Source organism: Notolepis coatsorum (genome assembly GCF_963971535.1).
Source record: "Notolepis coatsorum genome assembly, chromosome: 11".
Classification (NCBI taxonomy): Eukaryota; Metazoa; Chordata; class Actinopteri; order Aulopiformes; family Paralepididae; genus Notolepis; species Notolepis coatsorum.
In genome coordinates this window covers 27,329,482-27,355,313 of record NC_140175.1, presented here as the reverse complement: position 1 = coordinate 27,355,313, position 25,832 = coordinate 27,329,482, and the positions used below count along the sequence as shown (strand labels likewise).

The following is a 25,832-nucleotide window of genomic DNA, read 5'->3' as shown; positions in this document are numbered from 1 at the left end:
CTGTTCAGCAGGGAGGGGATCTAGGGGAAATAGCGTGAACCTCCACATGCATTACGTTCTCTCCCAGTGAAACTCCTCTCTGTCAGGTGAAAGGAAGCAGCTGGCGACTCCACATGTATCAGAGGAGGCATGTGATATAGTCTACACCTCCCTCCGCAGAACGACAGTAAGGCAATGCGCACAATGACCAGGAAGGGAATTGGCATAACGACTAAATTCGGGATGGGAGAAAAAGATCGAAAGACCAAAAAAAAAGAAGAGTGAGACATACATACATATCGGCTGTCATTGATCATCATATCCCATTATCTTACGTCTCCCACTCCTTTTCTTCTCTCTCTCACCTCTCTCTCATGCTCCCCCTGTCTCGCCTCCCTTCTTCTGCCCATCCTATCCAGGTGTTTTGAATGTAAAGGTGCGAAATCGCCTGGGAGATGAAGACCTGCTCTGGACCCGTAGTGGGTCCCATGGGAACACGTGGCATGAGGCCCACTGCCCTGTACCCGACCAGCCTATAGACTTCCAGGTGCGGCACAGACACTACCGACATCAGTGCAATACTGTCGTGGCTTCCTTCCATTGTCAATCAATCAATCAGTCTTTCCATCAAGCCACTAGACGCTTTAAACAGACAGTTCTAACTCGTTTCTTTCCTTAAATTACTCACAGTTCGAAGTGTTGCTTGGCCTCCGATGGTTTCGATGATGTCGCGATGTGTTTGCTCAGAATTCCAAAGAAAAGGATTCTTTCTTTCTTGATAATGCTTATATGACTTTATAACTTAAAGGGTATTTGTACAAGTTGTATGTACGTATAATACGAAAAGGTACGTTATGAAAAGGTAGGAAAAGGTATGAAACGATATGAAACGGTTAAAAACTGTTTCCCGACCGCGTCTCTCAACAGGTTGCCTTCATTGCGGCTTTAGCGCAAGGCGCTGTGGGATTTGTAGTCCTTTATAGTGCGTTGACTACAGACGTCACAATTAAGTGGCTTTTCTTATAAAAATCTAAATACTGGCTCTAACCAATACAATACATTATATCTGTAGATACTGTGGTGGAAAGGAGCCGAAGCTAATAACTTACTCAGTCCAAAGAGACCTGGTTAATACGATTTAGTAACTCAATCAAAGTATCAATACAAAATAGTAAGAGTTAGGCTGGATGACTCTCAACTAAGTGGTTAGCTAGGACACCTGGGAAGAGAGACCCCCCCACTGGATCTTGGAACATCTTTATACAAAACTGGAAGGGGTGGGGGCCACAGGAATACATGAACATAGGGGTGTGACCTCTTTGGGGACTATGGTAAGGTGGGGGTAGGAAGGAATGGGGGGAGGAAGGAAAGATGAAAGAGAGAGGGGGAAGGGGGTCTTATCTCCCACAATTCTATATCTGTACATATCCCTTATCTATTCTTACTAGTTACGCTGCTGGCCAGTATGACTACTACCATACTGTCTTTATACCTGTATCACTGTACACTACACTCAGTAGTACTCATTTATATATTTTATATCCAGTTTAATCACCTATACTATACATTTCTGTTGCACTTTACTGTTAATTTGCACTCTGGTTGGATGCCAAACTTATTTTCATTGTACTGTACTTGGGATGTAGGATGACAATAAATTAGAATCTAATCTACGGTAATAGTTCAAATAAATAACACTGGTTATTTTGGGTGGAAATGTTATTTCCTCATTCTTTCTCTGCGTGTCGCCCCCCTCTTCCCTCTCCCACGTGTGTAAACTCTGAACAGCTGGTGTTCGAGACGATTCGATCTGGCTTCGATGGGCGGGTGGCCGTTGACGACGTGGCCTTTGTGAAGCGCCAGTGCACTGTGCCCAGGATGTGCTCCTTCGAAGGCCAGCTCTGTGGATTCACCGGCGCTGGCGCCACCCGCTTTCTCCACCAGAGCGGGCAGGCCAGTAACACTGGACCTAGAACCGACCACACACTGGAGACTCGGCTGGGTGAGAGAGCACAGATAGATTAGATATTATACACAATACTTGTAAATAATGTATAATGTAAATGTATATCTGATGTTTGCTGATTTAATAACACAGTCTTTCAATAAACAGGAACAATCTGCACTGTGCTTTATTGTTGGGAGGGAAGAACAATATTTTTGCCACACTGCCACTCTAGGCAATCTATTCACGATGTAATAAGACCATAGAGCTATGGCTTCACATGCATTCTTCATTAATTTGATGTATAGATGGAAATTAAGCTTTTCAGAAATGTTTTAATCCATCCGTATATCTGAATATTGACCTGCTTTGCACACACGCACGCACGCACGCACGCACACACACACACACACACACACACACACACACACACACACACACACACACACACACACACACACACACACACACACACACACACACACACACACACACACACACACACACACACACACACACACACACACACACACAGAGACATAGACAGAGACAGAGACAGACATACTTACTCACACAGGCATGTGGTCATCAGGACACTACATGATGTTAGACACTGACTGACTCCCTCTGTGTTTGTGGTCATCAGGATACTACATGATATTAAACACTGATGCAGACGTCCTACCAGTTGGCAGTACAACATATCTGACCTCCGCCAAGCGCGTGGGAGCAGTTAAGACCACGTGTGTTCAGTTCTGGTATCACTCCGGAATATCGAAGAATCCTGGTAAGACCCCCACCATCAACCTTAGTATTTATAATATTACAATTGCTCTGAGAGAGTGAAGGAGAGGAGAGAGAGAGAGAGGGGGAGGGAGAGAGAGAGAGAGAGAGAGAGTGAGAGGGAGAGCGAGAGCGAGAGAGAGAGAGAGAGAGAGAGAGAGAGAGAGAGAGAGAGAGAGAGAGAGAGAGAGAGAGAGAGAGAGAGAGAGAGAGAGAGAGAGAGAGAGATACTTAATAATTGTATTGGTGAACCTCTAATATTGTACAAAAGGTTGTATTTTTGTGCCTTATAAAGGTTTCACTATCCTAAGGGTAAAGTTCTATACTACATTAGATTATTTTCAGGCTGTGAATATTTGCACCTGTTTGACTGTCTTTACGCTCAAAGGACCACAAGGCAATATAAGCTCTTGGTTGTTATTGTGTTCATATACTTGCCTTGTATCATTCCAGGTACGCTGACTGTGTACATGAAGTCGGAAAATGGAGAAAGGGTCAAGGTCTTCTCCGATAGGCTGAGCCAGGGAGACGTCTGGCGCCATGGCCACGGCAACATCAGCAGCACACTTTCTGACTGGCAGGTACGGAACACGGGAGCCGAGGGGGGGGGGGGGTTCCTCGGTAGCCGCGATACCATTCGTTCTCAGATATTTCCTGAAGGGTTGAATATGACACACTGCTCCTCGTGCCAGAGGTCCGGGTTGCTTGTATCCTTTCGGCAAGCAACAAGCCCTTCCGCGTTGCTCTGATTGGCCGAGCGCGCGCATGCGCATGAGCCGCAACAAGCCACTCAGCCAGGCAGGAATACTAAGCTCCGCTTAGCGCAATTTATACAAATGGAAGTATTGATTTCGCCGTAACAAATCATTAAAAAAATATACCGTTAACTGGAATATGTTGTTTCTTTACACATATGTTGGATTATGTAATTGGTTTGTCATGACAAACCAATAAAAAATCGCGAATTAACCGATGGCTGCAACAACACACAGTAACTACATGCATCATTGTTTACAATGAACGGTGGGGCCAATCGAAAGGACTGGACACGGACGCGTTAAACAGCAATCAATTAATTTTATATAACAGTCAGATTCTGTGTTTGTTTGTGTCTGTAGATTGTTGGTGAACAACTAACTTTAGGTTAGTTTAACTTGTCCGTGTCCAGTCCTTTCGATTAGCCCCACCGTTCATTGTAAACAATGATGCATGTAGTTACTGTGTGTTGTTGTAGCCACCGGTTATTTCGCGATTTCTTTATTGGTTTGTCAAGGGTACAATGGTGACACTGAGAGCACCCAGGGGGATGTTCAGTGCCTGCGGATACATTTTAATAATAATAATAATTAATAATAATTCATTTATTTTGTATAGCGCCTTTCAAAGACCCAAAGTCGCTGACAATAGGCAAAAAAGAAACAAAGAAAACAAAGAAACATAGAACCACAGGGAAACGGAGGACAATAAGAATACACAGGAACATAAAACCACAAGTAACGGATAACAAATACGGCAGTGAGTAGTTAGTTTCATTTTCTGTTTCATTTACATTTACATTTACATTTAGTCATTTAGCTGACGCTTTTATCCAAAGCGACTTACAAGTTCTGTACGACAAGCCATCAGGAAGAGCACAACTCTATCAGCTGAGTAACAATGTTCATCAAAGTGTTGAGTGCTACAGTGTAGGTTAGTTTATTAGGACAAGTGCATGACAGTATGGTTAGTTAGGGTTAGATTTTTTTTTTTTTTTTTTTTTTTTTTTTTAATTCAGATAATGGTTGAAGAAGTGAGTCTTTAGTCGACGGCGAAAGATTGGACGTGTTTCGGCTGTCCTAACTGGGGTGGGTAGTTCATTCCACCATTGTGGGGCAAGGACTGAGAATAGGCGACTTCTCTTTGATGACCCTCCCGGAGCTTGGATAGGAGTAGGTCTGAGGCGGCCAGAAGATGCAGAGCGTAGGGGTCTTGAGGGTGTGTAGTTAGAGACCATTGACCGGAGGTAGGCGGGAGCAGTTCCCTTTGCCGCACGGTATGCTAGGTCAAGGGCCTTGAAGCGGATTCGTGCAGCAATGGGGAGCCAGTGCAGGTCCCTAAGAAGTGGGGTGACATGGGCCGACTTCGGTAGGTTTGAGATCAGGCGGGCCGCTGCGTTCAGAAGTTTCAGAAGTGAAAACAAGAACGTAGAATGAAGCTCATTTAGATGTAAAAACTCAAACAAAGATTCTGTGGCTCCACAAAATCAGTCTCCCATTCATTGTCTATGGAGCAGCTCCAGACTTTATACCTGATGACATCACAAGTTTGAGTCTTGATTCTCTGGTTTCTAGCTTTATGAGAGTGTAGCTCATGTTCACAAATATTGATTTAACTTTCCTAGGCCATGGAAATGACATATTGGAATTCTTAATTTTGAGTGAACTGCCTAATCATATGTTTTGTATATCCAGCCAGTGGTGAAACACTTTTTGTATTGGTATGGCTGTTGTAGACACTTGGTGAATTGTGAGACGTGATCATTAAATAAATCACAGAATCAATTAATCAACCTCTGGTGTTGATAGATGTTATTAAGGCTGTTTTGAATATAACATTGATCATTGAATCAATCACGGTATTAATGAATTACCCACTGATTGATTCATTTTCATTTATTTCAGCTGGAGTTTGAGGTGGTCGGAGCGGGTGGCAAAAACACACATATTGCAATCGATGACGTTGTCTTCTCAGCGCACCCGTGTCAGAATCTAGGTCTGTATATTGTTCTACCTTAGCTTCCATTCAAACTGCATCTCCTCCAGCTAGAGTGCATTGTTAATAGTAAATATAGGCAATGAAATTATATCAGAATATAAAAGAATATGAGGAAAGAATAATAATAAACAGTGTAAACAATATAATTTACTCTGAATATAAGAATATGAGAAAGTAAACAATGTGTAATCAAATGTGCATAACGTCATACATTATACGTTGTAGTCCAGGTGGGTTTGGTGTGTAGGTTCCAATTAGTAGAGACTCGATGACTCATGTGGCAACCGCTAAAACTATCACTTGAACAAAATGTCACTTTATAAAACTAGAAAGTCACTTTAAAGGAAGGAGGTACTATTAGTACACAGGTACACATTAAGAGTTAAAATTGTAAATTGTATATAGTATAGTAGTGTATATAGGAACCAGTTTCTCAGGAACTCAGCATGTCTTTTTTTTTTACCATGCATATCTTGTGTCTACCTATTTTATTTTTTCTATGTTTATTTTTTCTATGCCTATTTTATTATTGTATTTTGCACAATCAATGCGGGCAAGACCACCCGCATTTCACTGTAGGCCCTGGTATGTATGTGACAAATAAACCTCTTGATTCTTGATTCTTGGACACATTATAATACTTTGTCGTCCCGTCAAATCTGTCAGGTACTACATGTAACCTGGAGCGAGGCCTGTGTGGCTGGAGCAACACTCAGAACCCGGATATGGATCAACTGGACTGGTATCTGACGAGCGAGGAGGCAGAGACTTACTATTCCACCCCTCCACATGACCACACTCTGGGAACAAAGAAAGGTGACAGTCAGAAGGTTTCTGTGTGTGTGCATGCATGCGTGTGTGCTGTACATGCGTGTGTGTGTGTGCATGTTAGAGAGATATTGTGTTTACAGTAAACGGCACAATCTAAACACAACACTTGTGTGAGCCCACAATAGTGTATGTGAATGTTCCGTGGGCGATATATACTGAAATGATGTTTATTGTTCATTCGGATCCCCATTAGCTGTCACCTAGGCAACAGTTATTCTTCCTGGGGTCCACATAGAACAAAACAAAAACACACATATACATATACCTATGTTTCCAAAGATTTAACAAAGGAAGAGAAAAGATTATGCAACAAACACTTTAAAAGTCCAAAATTAAAAGAGTCAAACACAAAGAAAGAGAAAATAATTAACACTTTCAAATAAAAAGAGATGTTAAATACACACATACACACACACACACACACACACACACACACACACACACACACACACACACACACACACACACACACACACACACACACACACACACACACACACACACACACACAGACAGACAGACAGACACGCACACATAGTTGACACATTGAAATAAGAGTAAAAGCGTCTAAGATGGTTCTTTCTGCTCTCTGCCTCCATTTAACAGGTCATTTCTTGTTGTTGCCTAGCAGCAGTCGGGTCCCGGGCAATCACAACGCTCAGCTGCTGAGTCCTCACCTGCCCCCGACCAAGGGCACCTGTCTAACGTTTTGGGCCAACAGGCCGTCCACTGGTGAGCAGGTTGGCACCTTGCATGGTTGCCTCCGCCGTCGGTGTGAATGTGTGAGTGAATGGGTAAAGTGTGAGGAACAAATTGTAAAGCGCTTTGGATAAAAGCTGCTATATAAATGCAGCCATTTACCATTTAAATGTCTACACACCACTCTGTAGTACTTGTACCTTTTGTGATACTGTTTCGTTCACCCTTACAGTATAGTGTAAAGAAATGTAATGGGGGGGCGGCTACGTGGCGTAGTGGGCAAGGCGCTCGCCACGAATGCGGAGACGCTGGGCTCGCCTGTTCGAGCCCAGCGTCTCCGCATTGCTTTCAGTTTAGCTGGTCGTTCATACTAATACACATTGGCCGTATTACGGGGAGGGAAACTGATGGGTGGGGATCGGGCGTTGTGGACAGCGACTCCTACAGGTCGGTTGGTGCGCCTGCGCAGTAGAATCAGGAATTGTCGGGGGCAGCGTGAGCCTCCCACGCGTTACTCCTCGCCACTGAGAGATCGAGCTGCGCAGGTGAAAAGATGCGACTGCTGTTACCTCAAGTACCGGAGGGGACTTGTGCTATGTATGACTTAGTCCACATTGCAGCCGGCTTGTGGGAGGCAAGAAACAGCGTCCGTGACAGGGGAGGGTTGAATTGGATGATACGAAATTGGGATGGGAGAAAATATAGAAAATGGGAGAAAAAGTGGATAAAAAAAAAGAAATGTAATGGGGGTGCTGGTATAGTTGTAAACTTTGTATACGTATGCAGCTGACAATCAGCTGAAGGTGTGGACGCTGTCTGGAGGCCTGCTCCGGGAGCAGCTGGAGATCAACAAGGTGGAGGCCGTGTGGAAACGCTTCAAAGTCAACATCATCTCTCCTGAAGAATACCAGGTGGGACTCTCGGTCAGCCGCCAGTGCTAATCATACTGTACAAGGAAATACGATGAAATACACACTCTCACTCTTGATTTTGACTCACTGTGCTTAAATGGATTAACTCGGGGTCCAGTTTCAATTTAAATGCGGTTTTGTTTTCCGTGGTTTATGTCAGATTGTGCTCGAGGGCATCAAAGCCACGGCAGGGGTTTTCGCTCTGGATGACATCGACTACACCGTCGGGGTCGACTGTGAGGGAATAATCACCGATCCACAGACAAGTAAGATAAAAAAAAATAAAAAATACAATACTTTTCTTCTCCTTTCGAATGATCGAATACAATGAAACCAGTGGTGGAAGTAGTACACAGTTCCTTCACTTAAGTAAAAGTAGAAATACCCAGATAAATGAGTACTCTGGTCAAAGTAAAAGTCCTCCATTCAAAATTCTACTTAAGTAAAAAAAAAGTTTTTTCTATTCAAGTCAAGTCAAGAGTTGTATTTGTCACGGCATACAAGCATACAGTGAAATTCGGGGGGGTCATGCCCGCAGCGATGTGCAACACAAGTAATAAGACAGGAATGAGAATAGGACATTTGTGCAATAATACAATGTGCAATAATACAAGTAATAATAATAACAGATATATGTACATAAAGTTTACAAGAGCATGGTAAGACATGCTAAGGTCCTGCGATAGTGCAATACACAGTTAGCTACGGATGAGGCACTGGGTCTTATATACACTACTATACAATGCTATGCTATACAATCTACAGTTATACTATGTGTCCTTATGCTAGCTTGCTATATCCTTCTGTTTACTATACAAGAACCACTCCTGTTCTTATTTTTTAAAGTGACCTTTTCATTGTGTAAGGTGACCGTTGAGTGTGTGTGTGTTCATGCTAAAGTGACTGCTTAGTGTGTGAGCGTATGTGTGTGTGTTGTGTGTGTGCTCATGTGTGCTCACACACAACAAACACACTGTATACGCTCACACACTAAGCAGTCACTTTAGCATGAACACACACACACACATGCTGCACACGCCCACACTCAACGGTCACCTTACAATGAAAAGGTCACTTTCTATTGAATGTTCTTAACCTGTTAAGTCGTAAGGTCCCCTTATAAGGGGACCCTGCTTTTCTTTATCATAAATCGATCAATAGAGATCGTATTAGATCCCCATGTGGGGTATCATTGGAAAGCCACACTCATTGGCTACAACCCTGTCCAAAAATGTTCGAGATCGCCAAATGATTGACGGAGCGAGAGCCCCGGGAGTCGGGGGTGGTAATGTGTACTTTGGCGCACGCCTATTATCGGCATGTAACTCGAGAACCGCTGAACGGATTTAGTCACCTGAAAGGGCAATTGACAGGCAACAAATGGCTTTAATTCTATCTATATATTGTATGAAAAGAAATGCACACCCGAGCCGCTAGAGGTCGGCAAAAGTGGCATCGCGAATTGTCCTCATGAGGGCCCACATGTGGGCCCTTCGATGTTAAGAGGTCAATGTTTTAATTTTTTTTTGTAGCCAAGAGTAAAGACCATAACCCTATCAAAACAGCAGTCAAAGTGTATCTTTTCATTTTTACCGATGTTTTATACAATTTACCGAAAATAAGAATGTATCGAAAAAATGCTAATTATATCTTTTATCGTAAAACCGCAAGGAAATTACTAAATCCAGATTTAACCCTGCCATTGGAAAGAGGAGCATTTTCCCTATCCATACATGTATGATTTGGCCATAATAAGGTCAAGGTCAAGTTCAAGGTCAAATATGAATTTATAATTAAAATCGAATATTTTATTACTGTATCTACAAATCCTTCTGTTTAATCATCTTCCCTTTATTCATTTGCTTAGATTTTTTTTACAGTTGATCTCAAGAAGGTGCTGAATGAGCTCAGTGAGCGAGCTCGGTTCCAGCACAACTGTAACATGGTGTTATTCACCGGCATAGATGCAAAAATAAATCATAATTTATATTCTCCTTTTTTTCATTACAATTTACTCAAGCCTAGTAACAGACACAATATTTCTGACACTGGAAATACATACCCCAAGGTCCCTAGATGTTCCTAGATAACATGCAAATTGGCCTTGTAGAAGTTGAGCAATCTGCCATTTACTTAGGCATGTACCTTTAGGCGAAATTTCTGAAAATAGGGCTACAGCTTAACTTAGGTATCTAAAGTAAAAGAACACATTCTACATGACGTTTGTGTATCCAAGTGCTTGGGAGCGTTCAATCCTCGATCCATTGACCTCTGAAGGTCAAGTGGTGTGTGTTCCAGTTACAGTATGCTGCTCTTGATTAAAGGTTGTGTTAAAGTGGTATGTTGTCCAGTTATGCTGCTCAGATTATGTCCTCTTGACATCGACAGGCTTCAAATGTGAAAATATATCATCTTCATACATTTTTGCCACGTTTTCAATGCAAATAATTTTTCTTCAAAGTAACTAGTAACCGATGGGTTCAGATAAATGTAGTAAAAAGTACAATATCTCCTTCGAAATGTCGTGGAGTAAACGTAAATAAAGTAGCTTGAAATTGTACTTAACCCTTTCACTGCCGCACTACCACAATACACATACGGTTAACCCTTTCACTGCCACACACGACAGCCGGTTGTGTGATAGTAAAGAGTTAACCTTCTGCCGCCGTGTGGCAGTGAAAGGGTTAAGTGCAGTACTTGAGTAAAAAAAATTAAAATACTTAGTTACTTTCCACCACTGAATGAAACCTACTTTCAGATCGCCTCATGTCTTTTGTGCTCAGTTTGTTTGCCACGACTAAACTATACTACTGAATCTCCCATGTAGCCAAACCGCTCGGAGACAACGTCGGAGGCATCGTCGCCTCCACCTTTGTCGTGGTGCTGCTGTTCGGCACCCTGGGCGCCGTGTTATACTACTACCTGAAGGGCCGCCAGCTTGAGAAGACGGAGGCCGGTGGTCAGCCGTCCGCGGGTCAGCCGTCCTTCACCAATGAGACGTATGAAGCAGAACACACAGTGAGTCTATCCGCCCCCTCCCCATGTCCCTCATAACAACAACACCAGGGTGTGTTGATACTAGCATCGATGTGCCTTCTGAGGCGTTCTCTCTGAATGTTTACTTTTCAGCATTTCTATCTACCGCAGATATATATATATATATATATATATATATATATATATCCATATCTGTCTGAATATACCTGCATATAATCCTTCTATATACCTACTTATACACCTGCTTATACCCCATATAACTCTGTATGATAGCGTGTACAATAATGCTGTATAGTATATAATATATATATTTATTCTTACCGTATATATATATATCTTTACACATCTGCATATAATCCTTTATACACATCTGTAGATTCTATATCTATATTATCTGTACATATCTCTTACAGTACCTACTCTTACTAGTTGCGCTGTTGGCCAGTATAACTTACAACCATAGTGTCTTTATATATATAAAGGAAGGAAGGAATGGAGTTGGTCAGACTTTGTTCTTTAAAAGGGTCTAAAGAAAAAGGAAGACAAAGGAAGGAGTCATTGTAAACTGAAGGGGGTGGAAAAAGCCAAACTCCTGTCACCAAGTCCCAGGATTTATGTAATGCTAGCTTAGTGAGAGACGATATGCAGAATATCTCCATATGTGCCCGGAAGCCAAATTTAGACTGTAGCGAGATGTAATTGAGTTTCATAATGTGAATGAAATCAAATGTAAAATGTTCAACCCTCATTTCTCCTCGATTGACCAACTTATAAGTTAATTCCTGTGGGGTAACAAAAGAGCATGTATTAAGAGGACAGTCATGCAACTTCCCAAATCAGAAGGGGGTTTGGCTTTGCCTAATCTTCACTATTACTACTGGGCATGTAATATAAACAAACTCCTTTACTGGAGGACCAAAAGGGAGGAAGAAGAACGGCCCCAATGGGCTCAGATGGAAATCTCCTCTTCAAAATACTCACTCTGGTCTGTGGCAACATCCCAACTGCCCATTTCAATCCCTATTAAACAAGTGGCTCAGAACCAAATCGTAAATAATACTTTGAAAATCTGGAATCAGTTTAGGAAACAATTTGGCCTACACACTCCGTCGGGGCTAGCTCCAATCACCTATTCCTACCATCCTGCTCCGATCCTGTATTCAGAATCTGGGCAAACAAAGGATTGCTAACTATTAATGACCTCTACTCCGGAGGTGTGTTCTCCTCATTTGCAGAATTATCAAAAAAATGTGGTCTTCCAAACTCCCACCTTTTCCGCTTCTTACAGATCAGGCATTTTGTTCAGAACCAATTCCCACAATTCCCTGGCCGTCCTCCAGACTCGAGGATTGACCCCCTCCTATCGCTCAGCACTGGGCGAAAAGGGCTCGTCTCAATTATATATGATAAAATATTTTGGATAGACCCAACTTGCTTAGACTCCCTAAAAGCCAAATGGGACGAAGACCTGGGAATTACCATCACAGATGAACAATGGGATCATATATTAGACCTTGTACACACCTCCTCTATATGTGCAAGACACAGCTTGCTGCAGTGTAGGATCCTGCACAGGGTTCATTACACCAATGCGAGGTTAGCAAAGATATACCCGGATAGAACGGATGCATGCAATAGATGTAAACAATCTCCAGCCGATTATATGCACATGTTTTGGACGTGCCCTAAACTCACAGAGTTTTGGACTGCAATATTTGATACACTGAGTAAGGTCCTGGGTGTGACGTTAGACCCAGATCCACTCGCTGCCCTTTTCGGAATTCCGAATACCCCTACAATCACATCTAGGGCTGCAAAACGAGTTGTGGCGTTCACTACCCTCCTCGCTAGGAGACTCATTCTCTTTAAATGGATACACCCTTCCCCACCCACTCACAACAGATGGCTTTAACGAATCAGATTCTCCCTAAATGGCTCCCTTGAAACATTCCATGCGACCTGGCAACCATTTCTGCAACACATCGATACCCTGACTATCAATGAAGAGACTGAGAAAGAATAGAGCTTTACACCTCTAACTACATTTTCATATCTTTTATTATTATTTTATTCCTATTGTTTACTGCCCCCCCCCCCCCCCCCCCCCTTCCCTGTCCTGGTATGTATGGGTGTGAATGAGATCCCGGGGAGGTTGGGTGGGTAATTGGGGGAGGGAGGGAGGAACAGGGGACATAACTGCAGAAGATCAAACTATTCAAGAATTGGCATGACACTATAATTAGGGGTGGGAAAAAGTGTGAAATGATATTATTGTTGATTTTCTTCTACAGCCACATCTGTGTTAAAGATTTTAATTTTTTTTAATCTAATTATTTGTGCGTACTGCAGATGTGTTTGATGTAAACCTCCAGGGGTGGCATGGGGTGGGTATGAGGGAGGGGAGGAGGGAGGGAGGGAAAGGGGGAAAAAATGTATACAAAAAAAAATGGAAAATGTACAACGGTTACAACTGAAATGTTCAAATAATTATTTTCCTGTAATAAAGAAAGATAAAAAAAAAATTCAACCCTCAGTTGCCGTTCCTTTTTATTTGATTTTATAACCAAGTGGTGATGAAAATAATGGTATTTGTTGTATAATTCCAGTATAACTTAGGTATTATGCTGCATGCAAAAAAAGCAGTATAGTTCCCCCTTGGGGGCTGAATGTGAGTCAACCTCAATGTAGACCATGACATTGTGGGTGCTGCTAAATGGCTTTGCCCTGCATGGTCAAATGAATCAGAGGGGATGACGACATCCTTCCCCTAGCAACTGCCACGTCTCCACGGCAATATCATCCCATGTTGCCTCTTTCGGTCTCATCATCAATAAGCCTACAACCTGTGTCTATTTCTACCTGAAGGCCCGCGAGCTTGAGAAGACGAAGGCCGGGGGTCAGCCGTCCGTGGGTCAGCCGTCCTTCACCAATGAGACGTATGAAGCAGAACACACAGTGAGTCTATCCGCCCTCCCTATCCCTCATAACAACACCAGGGTGTGTTGATACTAGCATCGATGTGCGTTCTGAGGCGTTCACTCTGAATGTTTACTTTTCAGCATTTCTATCTACCGCAGATATATATATATATATATATTAGTGCTGTCAGGCGATTAAAAAAAATTATCTAATTAATTACAGGATTTGTAATTAATTAATCTAATTAATCGCATTTTAATCGCATTACCATTTTATGCCTCATATTCTATATTCTATAATCATATTTCAAATTGCATGTGTCCGGATGGCAGAATTCAGTACTGTATCTACAAAACCTTCTGTTTAATCATCTTCCATCTATTAATTTGCTTAGATTTTTCAGGTCTGGTCAATTTGAGCATGGTGTTATTCACAGTCAAAGATAAAAAAAAATTTATTGATATTCTCATTTGGTTCATTACAATTGACTCAAAATAAAATGTTCATTCAATCAATCACCGCGCAGATTGATTGATTGAATGAAAATGTTATTAACAGATTGCAGAATGGGTACAATACAGTACAGCTCAATACACACAATTGTTAAGGGAATGCAGACCAGAGTAAGACTTTCGTCTTGTTTACATCAGGGTCCCCCATTTTCAATTCATAATGAATTGTAAGTAAGGGTGCAACTTGCACCGTGCAATCCATTCTTTGTGGATCTAGCCCACAGTATTTCTGACACTGGGAAATTGGGAATACATTCCCTGAGATTCATAGATGTCCCTAGAATCAGATACCAAGAACATGCAAATGGACCATATTAAAAAAAATCTGTAAATGTGTATTCTACATGCTTATGGAATGAATGAGATACAAAAAAAAAATATTATTAAAAAAAAAAAAAAATGTGTAATTAATTTTTAGTTAATTTTCATAACGCGATTATTTGCTGTGTAATTAATTAATCTAATTAACGCGATAAACTGACAGCCCTAATATATATATATATATATCTGTCTGAATATACCTGCATATAATCCTTCTATATACCTACTTATACACCTGCTTATAACCCATATAACTCTGTATGATAGGATGTACAATAATGCTGTATATACACTATACAGTATATTATATATTTATTCTTACCGTATATATACCTTTCCACATCTGTCTGTGCATACCTGCATATAATACTTTTTAGTTTGACACATCTGTAGATTCTATATCTATATCTGTACATAATAACAGATATTTCACGGCATTTCACTGTATGCCCTGGTATGTATGTGATGAATAAACATTGGCGAATATTCATGGAAGCCAAGGGAAGCCAAGCTTCCCCAAAAATATGACCAGTACAATTTCTTTAAAAAATAAATTATATATATATATATATATATATATATATATATATATATATATATATATATATATATATTTTTTTTTTTTTTACTTTTATAGTTTACAATAATAAGAAAATCATTATTTTTCATCTCTGTGTTATAATAATGTTCTCCCTCCTGGAGAAATGAACCGAACGAGCGAAACTGCGCCCCCACTCTCTATAACACTGAGGCAGCCCAGGTACACTGCTGGTAGCATTATTTTGATTGACATTGAAGCCAGGCTTGGATTTAATTTTCTGGTGTCCCTTAACTCAATCAGCGCCACGCAGTTGAGCATCATTTGTACTTACCACGCCAAGCTCTGAGAGATAGGTATAAGTGGCGGTGTTTGCAGGGCTATAACTATATTCTATATTATAGCTATGGATACAATACTATGGCCCATTTGACATCACCTATCTATCTTTCAATATGTGAAAAAGAATACATTTGTCCATCCATATGTTCCCGTGTTATACCGTGGTGAATATAAGTATAGTTATAGCGTGGTCTGGGGTAATTCCTGAAAGGCTGAGTAATAGCCTTATACGTCAATTCTACTATAAACGTTGCCGTTTCTTGCCTGTACATGCTATTATTCCCAAATCAAATCTATATCATAGGTATTATGTTTCTTTGTAAATGTGGGACCAGAATTGTCAGCAAAAATCAAGACAACAGAAGGTGAGGCTGTTGAGGATAGCGGGGACAGAAATATAAATACAATCTTCTTGGCAGCAGTGGATGAAAAATAAGTCACAGAGACCGTAAGAAAATGCTAAAATAAAACGTCCACTGTCTGGAACGACATAGACATGACAACAGTAAAATCAGTTATTGAAGGAATTGCAAAGCCACTAACCCACATCTGCAATTTGTCATTTCAATCTGGTAAATTCCCCAACAATATGAAAATAGCTAAAGTTATACCTGTTTAAAACTGAAGATAGACACCATTTCACAAATTATAGGCCTGTTTCTTTGCTTGCAATTCTCCAAAATACTTGAAAAACTTTTTACTGACACACTACACATTTATTGAAAAACACAACCTGCTGACAAACAGTCAATATGGACTCAGAAAGGACAGATCAACATCATTGGCACTCATGGAATTAACAGAAGAAATCACAAATTTTATCAACAAAAAGAAATTTGCTATTGGAGTATTTATTGACTTAAAAAAAGCTTTCGACACCATTGATCATGATATATTATTCAATAAATTAGAAAAGTATGGTATTAGGGGGATTGGGTTGAGCTGGATTAGGAGCTATCTAAGAAACAGGAAACTATTTGTGCAAATAGGTGAACATAAATCAAACTATATGGATATTACTTGTGGGGCACCAGGGTCAGTATTAGGGCCCAAACTGTTTATATTATAGATAAACGATGTATGTAATGTATCAAAAATACTGAAATTTGTCTTGTTTGCAGACGTTACAAATGTTTTTTGTTCTGGGGAAATATTTCAGGAGATTTTGTGGATGATCACTACAGAAATTAATAAATTAAACTTGTGGTTCGACAAAAACAATTACCACTAAATCTGGAGAAAACAAAGATCATGCTGGAAAACATAACACAGATGTAAAGTTAAACCTGATGATAAACAATAAACACATAGAAAGAGTTTATGAGAATACATTTCTTGGAGTGATCATAGACCACAAAATAAACTGGAAACCCCATGTAAATCCCCACGGGGACCAATAAAGTTGTCTGAATCTGAATAAATCATGTCCAAGCTAAACTGGCTAAATGCACTGGAATTTTTGGGGAAACTAAACACATATTGGATCATAAATCATTACACACTTTATACTGTTCACTGTTTTTACCGTATCTGTCTTATGTGTGGAGGTCCGGGGAAATAAAAGTGCACCCTACAGCCAATATGCATATTACAGAAAAGAGCAATAAGGACAATAAACAAGGTAGGATATAGAACACACAACCCCACTGTGTCTTAAACCAAACACCTTGAAATCTATGGATCTGGTCAAATTTAAAACATCACAAATCATGTACAAAGCCAGAAATAACCTGTTGCCAAAAAATATACAAAACATTTTCAGGGAAAGAGAAGGAATGTGAAAGATGTAAATAAAAAATAGAAGAAATTATTTCAAGGTCAAGTTTCTTTATTAGTTGTCATAGTAAAATACAGAATACTTTTCCATGAAATGCTTTTTTCTGTATGAGCTTGGGAGTGTGCTAGATAAAAATAGATAACAAGTATAAAATAGAAAGTCAAAAGTACGTAAACAAAAAGTGTTCAGTCAATATACATATATACAATATACAATACAGAGTAAAAAATAGTAACAGTGAGTTACAGTACATTACAGTATACAGTACAATGCAGAAATGGGATGAGGTACAACTTAGGGTAAGGTGCAATGAGGTATGAATTGTAGTGCAAATCTCTTTACCAATAAATATAAAGTGTGTTAAAGTGTCTAAAGTGGGTGTTACGGTGCGTGTTTATTTATTTTTTTGATCCACTTTTTCTCCCATTTTCTATATTTTCTCCCATCCCAATTTCGTATCATCCAATTCAACCCTCCCCTGTCACGAACGCTGTTTCTTGCCTCCCACAAGCCGGCTGCAATGTGGACTAAGTCATACATAGCACAAGTCCCCTCCGGTACTTGAGGTAACAGCAGTCGCATCTTTTCACCTGCGCAGCTCGATCTCTCAGTGGCGAGGAGTAACGCGTGGGAGGCTCACGCTGCCCCCGACACTTCCTGATTCTACTGCGCAGGCGCACCAACCGACCTGTAGGAGTCGCTGTCCACAACGCCCGATCCCCACCCATCAGTTTCCCACCCCCTAATACGGCCAATGTGTATTAGTATGAACGACCAGCTAAACTGAAAGCAATGTGGAGCGCTGGGCTCGAACAGGCGAGCCCAGCGTCTCCGCATTCGTGGCGAGCGCCTTGCCCACTACGCCACGTAGTCGCCCTACGGTGCGTGTTTATTTAAAGTGAGTCTGTACATGTGGATGTGTGTGCTGTGAGTGTAGTTGATGGTTTGTTACATAGTGGCATTGTCGTTGAGCATCCTGATGTTATCGCTTGCCTGACTGCAGCAGTTCAAAGAGGCAGTTGTTTTGGTGGTTTTGTAAATGTCCTGGAGAGTGGGAAGCCCACCTCCAATTGTGCGTTCGGCTGAACGGGCCACTCTCTGTAGTCTGCTACGGTCTTGTGCAGTGCTATTCCCAAACCAGGAGGTGATGTTACCAGTCAGGATGCTCTCTATTGTGCATGAGTAGAAGTTCTTAAGGATCTTCTGACTCACTTTGAACTTCCTTAGGCGCCTAAGGAAGTAGAGGCGTTGCCGTGCCTTCTTAACTACACTGTCAATGTGTGTGGTCCATGTCAAGTCCTCGGATATGTGGACTCCGAGGTACTTAAAACTGTTCACTCTCTCGACCGGTGCCCCGTCGATGCTGAGGGGGCCGTAGTCCCTGGCCCTGACCTCCTAAAGTCCACAATCATCTCTTTTGTTTTGCTGACGTTCAGGGAGAGGCAGTTCTCCTGACACCACCACGGCAGATCCTCTACCTCTTCCAGGTAGGCCCTCTCATCGTTTGCAGAGATCAGGCCCACCACTACTGTGTCGTCAGCAAACTTGATGATTGTGTTGTTGTTCCGCTGTGCCACACAGTCATGTGTGTACAGCGAGTAGAGGAGGGGACTCAGAACACAGCCCTGGGGGGCCCCTGTGTTGAGGGTGATGGATGAGGAGGTGCAGTTCCCTGCTCTCACCACCTGGGGTCTTCCCGTCAGGACGTCCTAGACCCACTGGCAGACAGGCACGTGCACACATAGAGGCCAAGGGGTGCCTGAGCACCTGCCTTTTTGAGTCTCGTCAAAAAAGTGCCCTTTTTGAATTTTTTTTTTTTTTTTTTTTTTTTTTTTTTTTTACAGTTACACATATAGACTGCCCTTCCAACTGAAAAATGTCAGGATAGAATCAAAATATTAGGTAAAGAGAGAGAGATGCCCCATATTCCATTGCAGTTTGCACGGCCTCCTCAGCGTGCCTCTCCGCGGACCTATATATTTTATGCATAGCGTGGGTGGTGATGATGATGATGATAGAAACCGCTGTTGAATGCTGGTATTACACTCATTGAGGGACACGAAGAAGTCAAGTCCGATGGGATTTGGGAATCTCAAATAGAAATCGTGATTGGAATAAAAAATGCATTTATATTAAACAATACAGAATATACAGCACTTCTTGGGGTCTGTAGGGTAAGCACTTATTCCCTCCCCCCTGAACATTTATGGAGATGTATGGTCCTTTTAAGTCAGTGATAAAAGTGTCTTTCAAGGATAAGTGAGCTCCTGCACTGATTATTATAGTTCAATATTCAATATTTGATCACCAAAACCCCCCAAAAAACATAAAAAGGGGGCCCCCCGCCCGAAAAGGGCCCTTAAAAATCGTGCTTGCGCGCTACGCGCGCTCGGTTAATATATACACACAAGTGTAGTGCCCTTTTCAGCCTTTGACCACCTGCCCCTCTAAAGTCCTGTGCACGTCCCTGCTCCCCGCCCAAAAAGGGCCACCAAAAATAGCACAGGCCCAGTGCCCTTTTCAGCCTTTGAGCACCTGCCCCTCTAAAGTCCTGTGCACGTCCCTGCTGGCAGATGTCGTAGTTCAAGCCCAGGTCTCTGAGCTTTACTACGAGCTTGGAGGGGACTATGGTATTGAATGCTGAGCTGTAGTCAATAAATAGCATTCTCACATAGTTCCCCTGCCTCTTGTCCAGGTGTGATGCTGCTGTGTGCAGCACATGGGCTATGGCGTCCTCCGTGGACCTGTTGGGGCGATATGCAAATTGCAGGGGGTCCAAGTTGATGGGGAGGGAGGAACAGATGTAGCCCTTCACAAGCTTCTCAAAGCACTTCATGGCTATGGAGGTGAGAGCTACAGGGCAATAGTCGTTGAGGCAAGCGGGCGTGGATTTTTTGGGTACAGGGATAATGGTGGACTTCTTCAGACAGGTGGGGATGACAGCCTGTTCTAAGGACAGGTTGAATATATCAGTGAATACCGAGGCCAGTTGGTTGGCACAGACTTTTAGGACGCGGCCGGGGATACCGTCCGGTCCTGCTGCCTTCCTGATATTCACTTTCTTAAAGGTCCTCCTCACCTCATGTTCTGTTATCCTGAACACTGAGTCTCCATCGGCAGTGGCTCCCCCCTCTATTGCAGTGGTCTGTAGGCTGGTGTTGTTATTCACAGCCTCAAACCTTGCATAGAAGATGGTATTTATTTAATATATATATATTATATATTTATATGTATATTTAAATAAATGTATTTATATATAAATGTATTGGACACCGCGTTTATACATAAAATTAACAATAGAATAAAATTATATAATTTGATAGTTAAAAAGGGGTAGGAATTTAAAAAAGTCTATACTTGTTCCTACTCCTTTTTCGAACAGGGTAAACTATGATTGGTTTATCTGTTTCTCTTTTTGTTGTCTTTTTTTCATTATCTTTTGTATATGTCAAATTAACAGATATATTTTTGTTTTTATACTTGTTCGAAAATAAAAATCTTTCATTCATTCATTAATTAATTCATTCAAGTTTGGCATCCAACCAGTACAAATGTAACAGTAAAGCAATAGTAATATACAACGTGCACATGTTTAAACTGTGTATAAAATATATAAATTAGTACTACTGAGTATAGTGCTAATCAGATGTATGTACAGAGTTGTAGTATTAATATGTAGTGAGATATAAAGACACTATGGTAGTAACTAGTGAGTCATACTGGCCATTGAGCGCAACTAGTAAGAGTCTAACTGTCTAACTAACTCAAGCAGCACATCAAGCAGCACAATATATTTACATTTCGTATCGGCAAAAGTCCAAAACAAATCCAGTTTGAAAAAGCTACAAAGTGAATTCCTGCCTCGGAGCGCTTCCTAGTCGACACGCGACTCCCTTGAAATCGATTCAAAACTTATTTTTGTTGTACTGTACTTGTGCTGTATGATGACAATACATTTGAATCTAATCTACTTTTCAGCAGGACTGGTTTGCTGTGCCACCAGCGCAAAACCATCCAATGACTGATGGCTTTATACGGTTTCCTCTGTATAAATAAAAATTGTCTAAAAATAATGTTTATTGTAAGTTATTTATAATAATATTATTTATTAATGTTGTTTTTTTATCCACTTTTTCACCTTATTTTCTATTTTTCTCCCATCCCAATTTCGTATCGCCAATTCTCCCCTTCAATTCTCCCCTCCCCTGTCTTGAACGTTGCTAGACTATGCCTACCACTGGTCGGCTGTAGTGCGGATAGAAGCCTTGCATCACGTGTCCCCTCCGGTACACGAGGAGGCAGCCTGTCGCATCTTTTCACCAGACAGCGCGGACTCTCAGTGGCGAGGAGTAACGCGTGGGAGGCTCACGCTGCCCCCGATACTTCCTGTCTCTGCTGTACAGGCGTCACCCAACCGACCTGTAGGAGTCACTGTCCACAACGTCCAATCCCCACCCATCGATTTTCCACCCGCTACCTCTGCCAATTGAGATAGTATGACGACTGGCCCAAGCCGCAGGCAACGCTGACTCGGGGAGTCGAGACCGGAGTCTCTTGCATTGGTGACGAGTGCAATCTCCGCTACGCCACCCAGCCGCCCTATTATTTATTAATGTTACCTGTTTTTTGCTTTCGCTGCCTTGATTCAGTGTGTTTCCAAATTAAATAGTCAGATAGGAATTACAGTTCCAACAAAGTTGGGGGTTTGATTTGATTTGTGCCTGTGCCTATGATTTGTTGATTTGTTCCTATATGCTGCTGTGTGTATTGATGCTTTTGTTGGTGTTATTTGTTTTTCGACTTCTTTTTTGCGATTTTACTGGCCTGCTCTTGTCTGTACAGCACTTCGTGGGTTGTTTTTAAATGTGCTTTATAAATACATTTGACTTTTTTACATTTTGATTAGTAAAAAGGAACAGTGGGATTCTTTTCAAATAAATTTTGCTATTTGATTGGATCGAGCTGGTCGAACAGTGACACAATCTTGCAACTTTTTAGGTAGAGAATAATACAATTTGAACATAAAAATAGGAGAATGCGAATTTTATTTAACCTTTTTGTAATGCATTGGTAGCATATGTGGCAGTACAGCACATCCAGGGGTAAGAGGCAACGAGACAATAAAGTATAGTTTTTCCACTTCATGGGCACTTTTGACATTCTCACCTGCAGAAAAGGTCAAAGGTCAACATATTTTACATGAAGACTATTTCTCTGTTTCTCCAGGATGACAGAGTGAGAGAGATGGAGGTCTGAGGAACAGGAGACATGGGCATCGCCACCTAGAGGTGGCTCTGAGAATCTGAAGCGACATTACAGCAGCAGAACTGCTTGTGTCGTCTTGCACACACTGACACACACACACACAACCACACATTCTTGCACACACACACAGTGGTGGAAGAAGTGCACTGTTCCTTTACTTAAGTAAAAGTAGAAATACCCAGATAAAATAGTATTTTGGTCAAAGTAAAAGGCCTCCATTTGAAGTTGTACTGAAGTAGCAGTACTTGGTATTGAACGTACTTAAGTATCGAAAGTATGAGTACACATTCTATATGATGTTTGTGTATTGCAGTGCTTCCTTGGGAGTGTTCCACCCTCATTTCATTGGCCTCTAAAGGTCATGTTAAAGTGGTATGTGGTCCGGTTATGCCGGCTCTGATTGCGTCCTCTTGAAGTTGTCGGCTTAACGTTGAAGACGTTGAAAGTACATTATCTTCATCAATTTATGCCACGTTTTCTATGCAAATTTTTTTCTCCAAAGTAACCAGCAACTAATGGGTTCAGATCAATGTAGTGCATGGAGTAAAAAAAAGTAAATTTCCTGTGTACAGTGAAAGTACAAAGTTCCCTAAACTGAAAATACTCAAGTAAAATTGAATTGCCTCAGTACAATACTTGAGTAAAACAAATAGTGTGTTACTTACTTACCAACACTGCACGCATATACACACACTCATCATATTGAAAATACACTGATCCAAAGTGTTGCAGTGTTGCTGCGTCCTTACAGGTTGGAACGCTCCCCGCTTGTGGACCGCTTGGCAGGAGGACATCGGAAGGAAGTCGGAAGGACAAGGGCTTGGAGGCCGTAGCTAAAGACGGACTGTTCATTTCCCAGTAACGCAATGGGAACTTGTTTATGTCAGGACTTGACATCCTCTGAATTGCGGAAATGGATGCCATCATCATCAGATTTGGAAGTTCCTTAAGAGATCAAGCATAATTATGCTTTCTGTAGGACTAACGCTGAAGCATAGAGTCTATAGTTGATGGGAAGGAATGGAGTTGGTTGGTCAAACTTTGTTCTAAAGAGAAAGGAAGACAAAGGAAGGAGTCATTGTAAACTGAAGGGGGTGGAAAAAGCCGAACTCCCTGTCACCAAGTCCATGCAGAATAGTATGTGACCGGAAGCCAAATTTAGCCTGTATCGAGATGTAATTGAGTTTCATAATGTGAATGAAATAAAATGTAAAATGTTCAACCCTCAGTTGCAGAACCTTTTTATTTTATAAGTGGTGATGAAAATAATTGTATTTGTTGTATATTTGCAGTATACAAAAAAATAAAAAGCAGTATAGTTCCCCCAATGGGGGCTGAATGTGAGTCAACCCTCAACCTCAATGTGTAGATGTAGACCATGACATTGTGGGTGCTGCTAAGTGGCTTTGCCCTACATGGTCAAATGAATCAGAGGGGATGACGACATCCTTCCCCTAGCAACTGCCACGTCTCCACGGTAATATCATCCCATGTAGCCTCTTTCGGTCTCATCATCAATAAGCCTACAATCTGTGTCACTCACCCAGGCGCCTATATATGATTTATATAATATATGCCTATGAAGAGTCACCAACAAATTGCGTGCGTCATTATTCATTATTACGAGTAGTAGTAGGAGGGCTTATTGCGGTAATTTCCACCATATTATGTGACTGATTAGCCCGAGGCAGCATGAGAGCAACTTTAGAGGTGGCATTTCATCTATGCTGCATAACGAGTATGATCGATCTTTCATCACGCACGCGCGCGCGCCTTTAGAACGTAAGCTGCTCCCCGCAAGCCCGTGTCGTCTGTTAGTGTTTATCGTTTTCGTCGAATACCTGCAAAAACAACCACCAACCACGCTGTCTGTTTGAGCGTCCGGTCCGGTCCTGCAGCTCCATGGACCCCGCCGTGCTCATCGCGCTGCTGTATGTGATGATCGCCCACGAGCTGGTCTGTGGCTGGATGCACTACCGGAGACAGTCCGCCAAGCCCCGCAGACGAGCCGCGGGACTAATGTGGTGCTCCAGGTGAGTCGTGATGTTACTACAGTACACCCGTATTTAGCCCATCGTTTATAATCAGCAGATAATGCGAGACATCTCATCATGTAAACGGGCTTCATTTAGCTGTAAATAAAAAAAAAATACACGAAACAATAAAATAATAATAATAATGATTTAAAATAATATTTTTTTTTTTTAATTTTATTATATTTTACTAACTGTTTTATTGCACTGCACTATTGAACTATTTTGCTACTTTTGCTACTCACACTATTACTATGTGTGACAATCGAGCCTTATAAACAGGGAGACTTGTTTGGATGTTAGATCCTATGAAGAACTGTGATTTGGTCCTACCTTGACTTTGTCTATTTTGCTCATTTCATGCCTGTCTTTTTTTTTTTGCTGCTGTGAAGCACTTTGAGCTGCAATTCTTGTATGAACGGTGCTATACAAATAACTTTTATTCGTATTAATATTATTATTCTTATTAATAATAATAATAATAAAGATAATAATACGGGCCATTGAGAATAAATAACATTGATTATCCATTCTCTTCCCCCTCCTCAGTGGCCGGGTGTGCCAGGGGACATGGACGGTCAGCACCAGCCACCCTACCAGGTCAGAAATAGGGAGAGAGTTGAGGAAGAGTGTGCGGATTGTCAGGAAGGCGTGGTGATGAAGAGCATGGACGACGGACAGAGACACTTTGTTGCACTGTAACAGTTGAGACACTTTCTGCCGACTCGTTATCAGCGAACTTGCCTTTTGTAGCTCTGAAGCCTGTCGTCATATGCCATTTTCTCTGAGAGAAGAACGACAGCGCCCACTGCACCGACTACAGCGCTATTTATTTGATCGTTTTCATTTGATTTGTGTACTTATGTACCGCTGGTATCTGTACAGGTATACGACACGACTGTCATGTGACTTTGTTTCGTCCCCAACGAGTCCCGCATGCGCCTATAAGCGTCTCCGTTCTTATTTAATAAAATAATTCCTTTTGTACTTCATTGTTTCTTCATCATATGCAGTATACAGATAGGTATAAATTATTCTCCTTCATAAGGCCCAAAAGGTGTGGTGTCTGGGAAAGATAGATATGACACTTGTTCAAGTATTGATTGGATTGTCCTAATTGGCCCTTTAGAGTGGCTGTATTGTAGAATTATCATTGGTGTGATTTTTTTGTCTCAATCAACTTTTAATGGATTCTATAGATTGTAGTGGGAAATGACGAAAGGTTT

At 41.4% G+C, this 25,832-nt stretch overlaps 1 protein-coding gene across 1 annotated transcript in view; it reads left to right on the top strand.

The window, feature by feature from the left end:
* mamdc4 (MAM domain containing 4) overlaps nucleotides 1-25,264 on the top strand; it is a gene marked incomplete at both ends in the record, with an annotated part of 52,837 nt that extends 27,573 nt beyond the window's left edge. The window contains 13 exons of the mRNA XM_084324877.1: nucleotides 399-526; nucleotides 1,768-1,981; nucleotides 2,571-2,711; nucleotides 3,161-3,288; nucleotides 5,368-5,458; nucleotides 6,128-6,277; nucleotides 6,899-7,024; nucleotides 7,778-7,902; nucleotides 8,063-8,168; nucleotides 10,730-10,920; nucleotides 13,765-13,835; nucleotides 24,472-24,606; nucleotides 25,156-25,264. Of these exons, the coding sequence (XP_084181003.1) occupies nucleotides 399-526; nucleotides 1,768-1,981; nucleotides 2,571-2,711; nucleotides 3,161-3,288; nucleotides 5,368-5,458; nucleotides 6,128-6,277; nucleotides 6,899-7,024; nucleotides 7,778-7,902; nucleotides 8,063-8,168; nucleotides 10,730-10,920; nucleotides 13,765-13,835; nucleotides 24,472-24,606; nucleotides 25,156-25,264 (1,715 nt within the window). The remainder of the gene's footprint in view (nucleotides 1-398; nucleotides 527-1,767; nucleotides 1,982-2,570; nucleotides 2,712-3,160; nucleotides 3,289-5,367; nucleotides 5,459-6,127; nucleotides 6,278-6,898; nucleotides 7,025-7,777; nucleotides 7,903-8,062; nucleotides 8,169-10,729; nucleotides 10,921-13,764; nucleotides 13,836-24,471; nucleotides 24,607-25,155) is intronic.
* Between the last annotated feature and the right edge of the window lie 568 nt (nucleotides 25,265-25,832).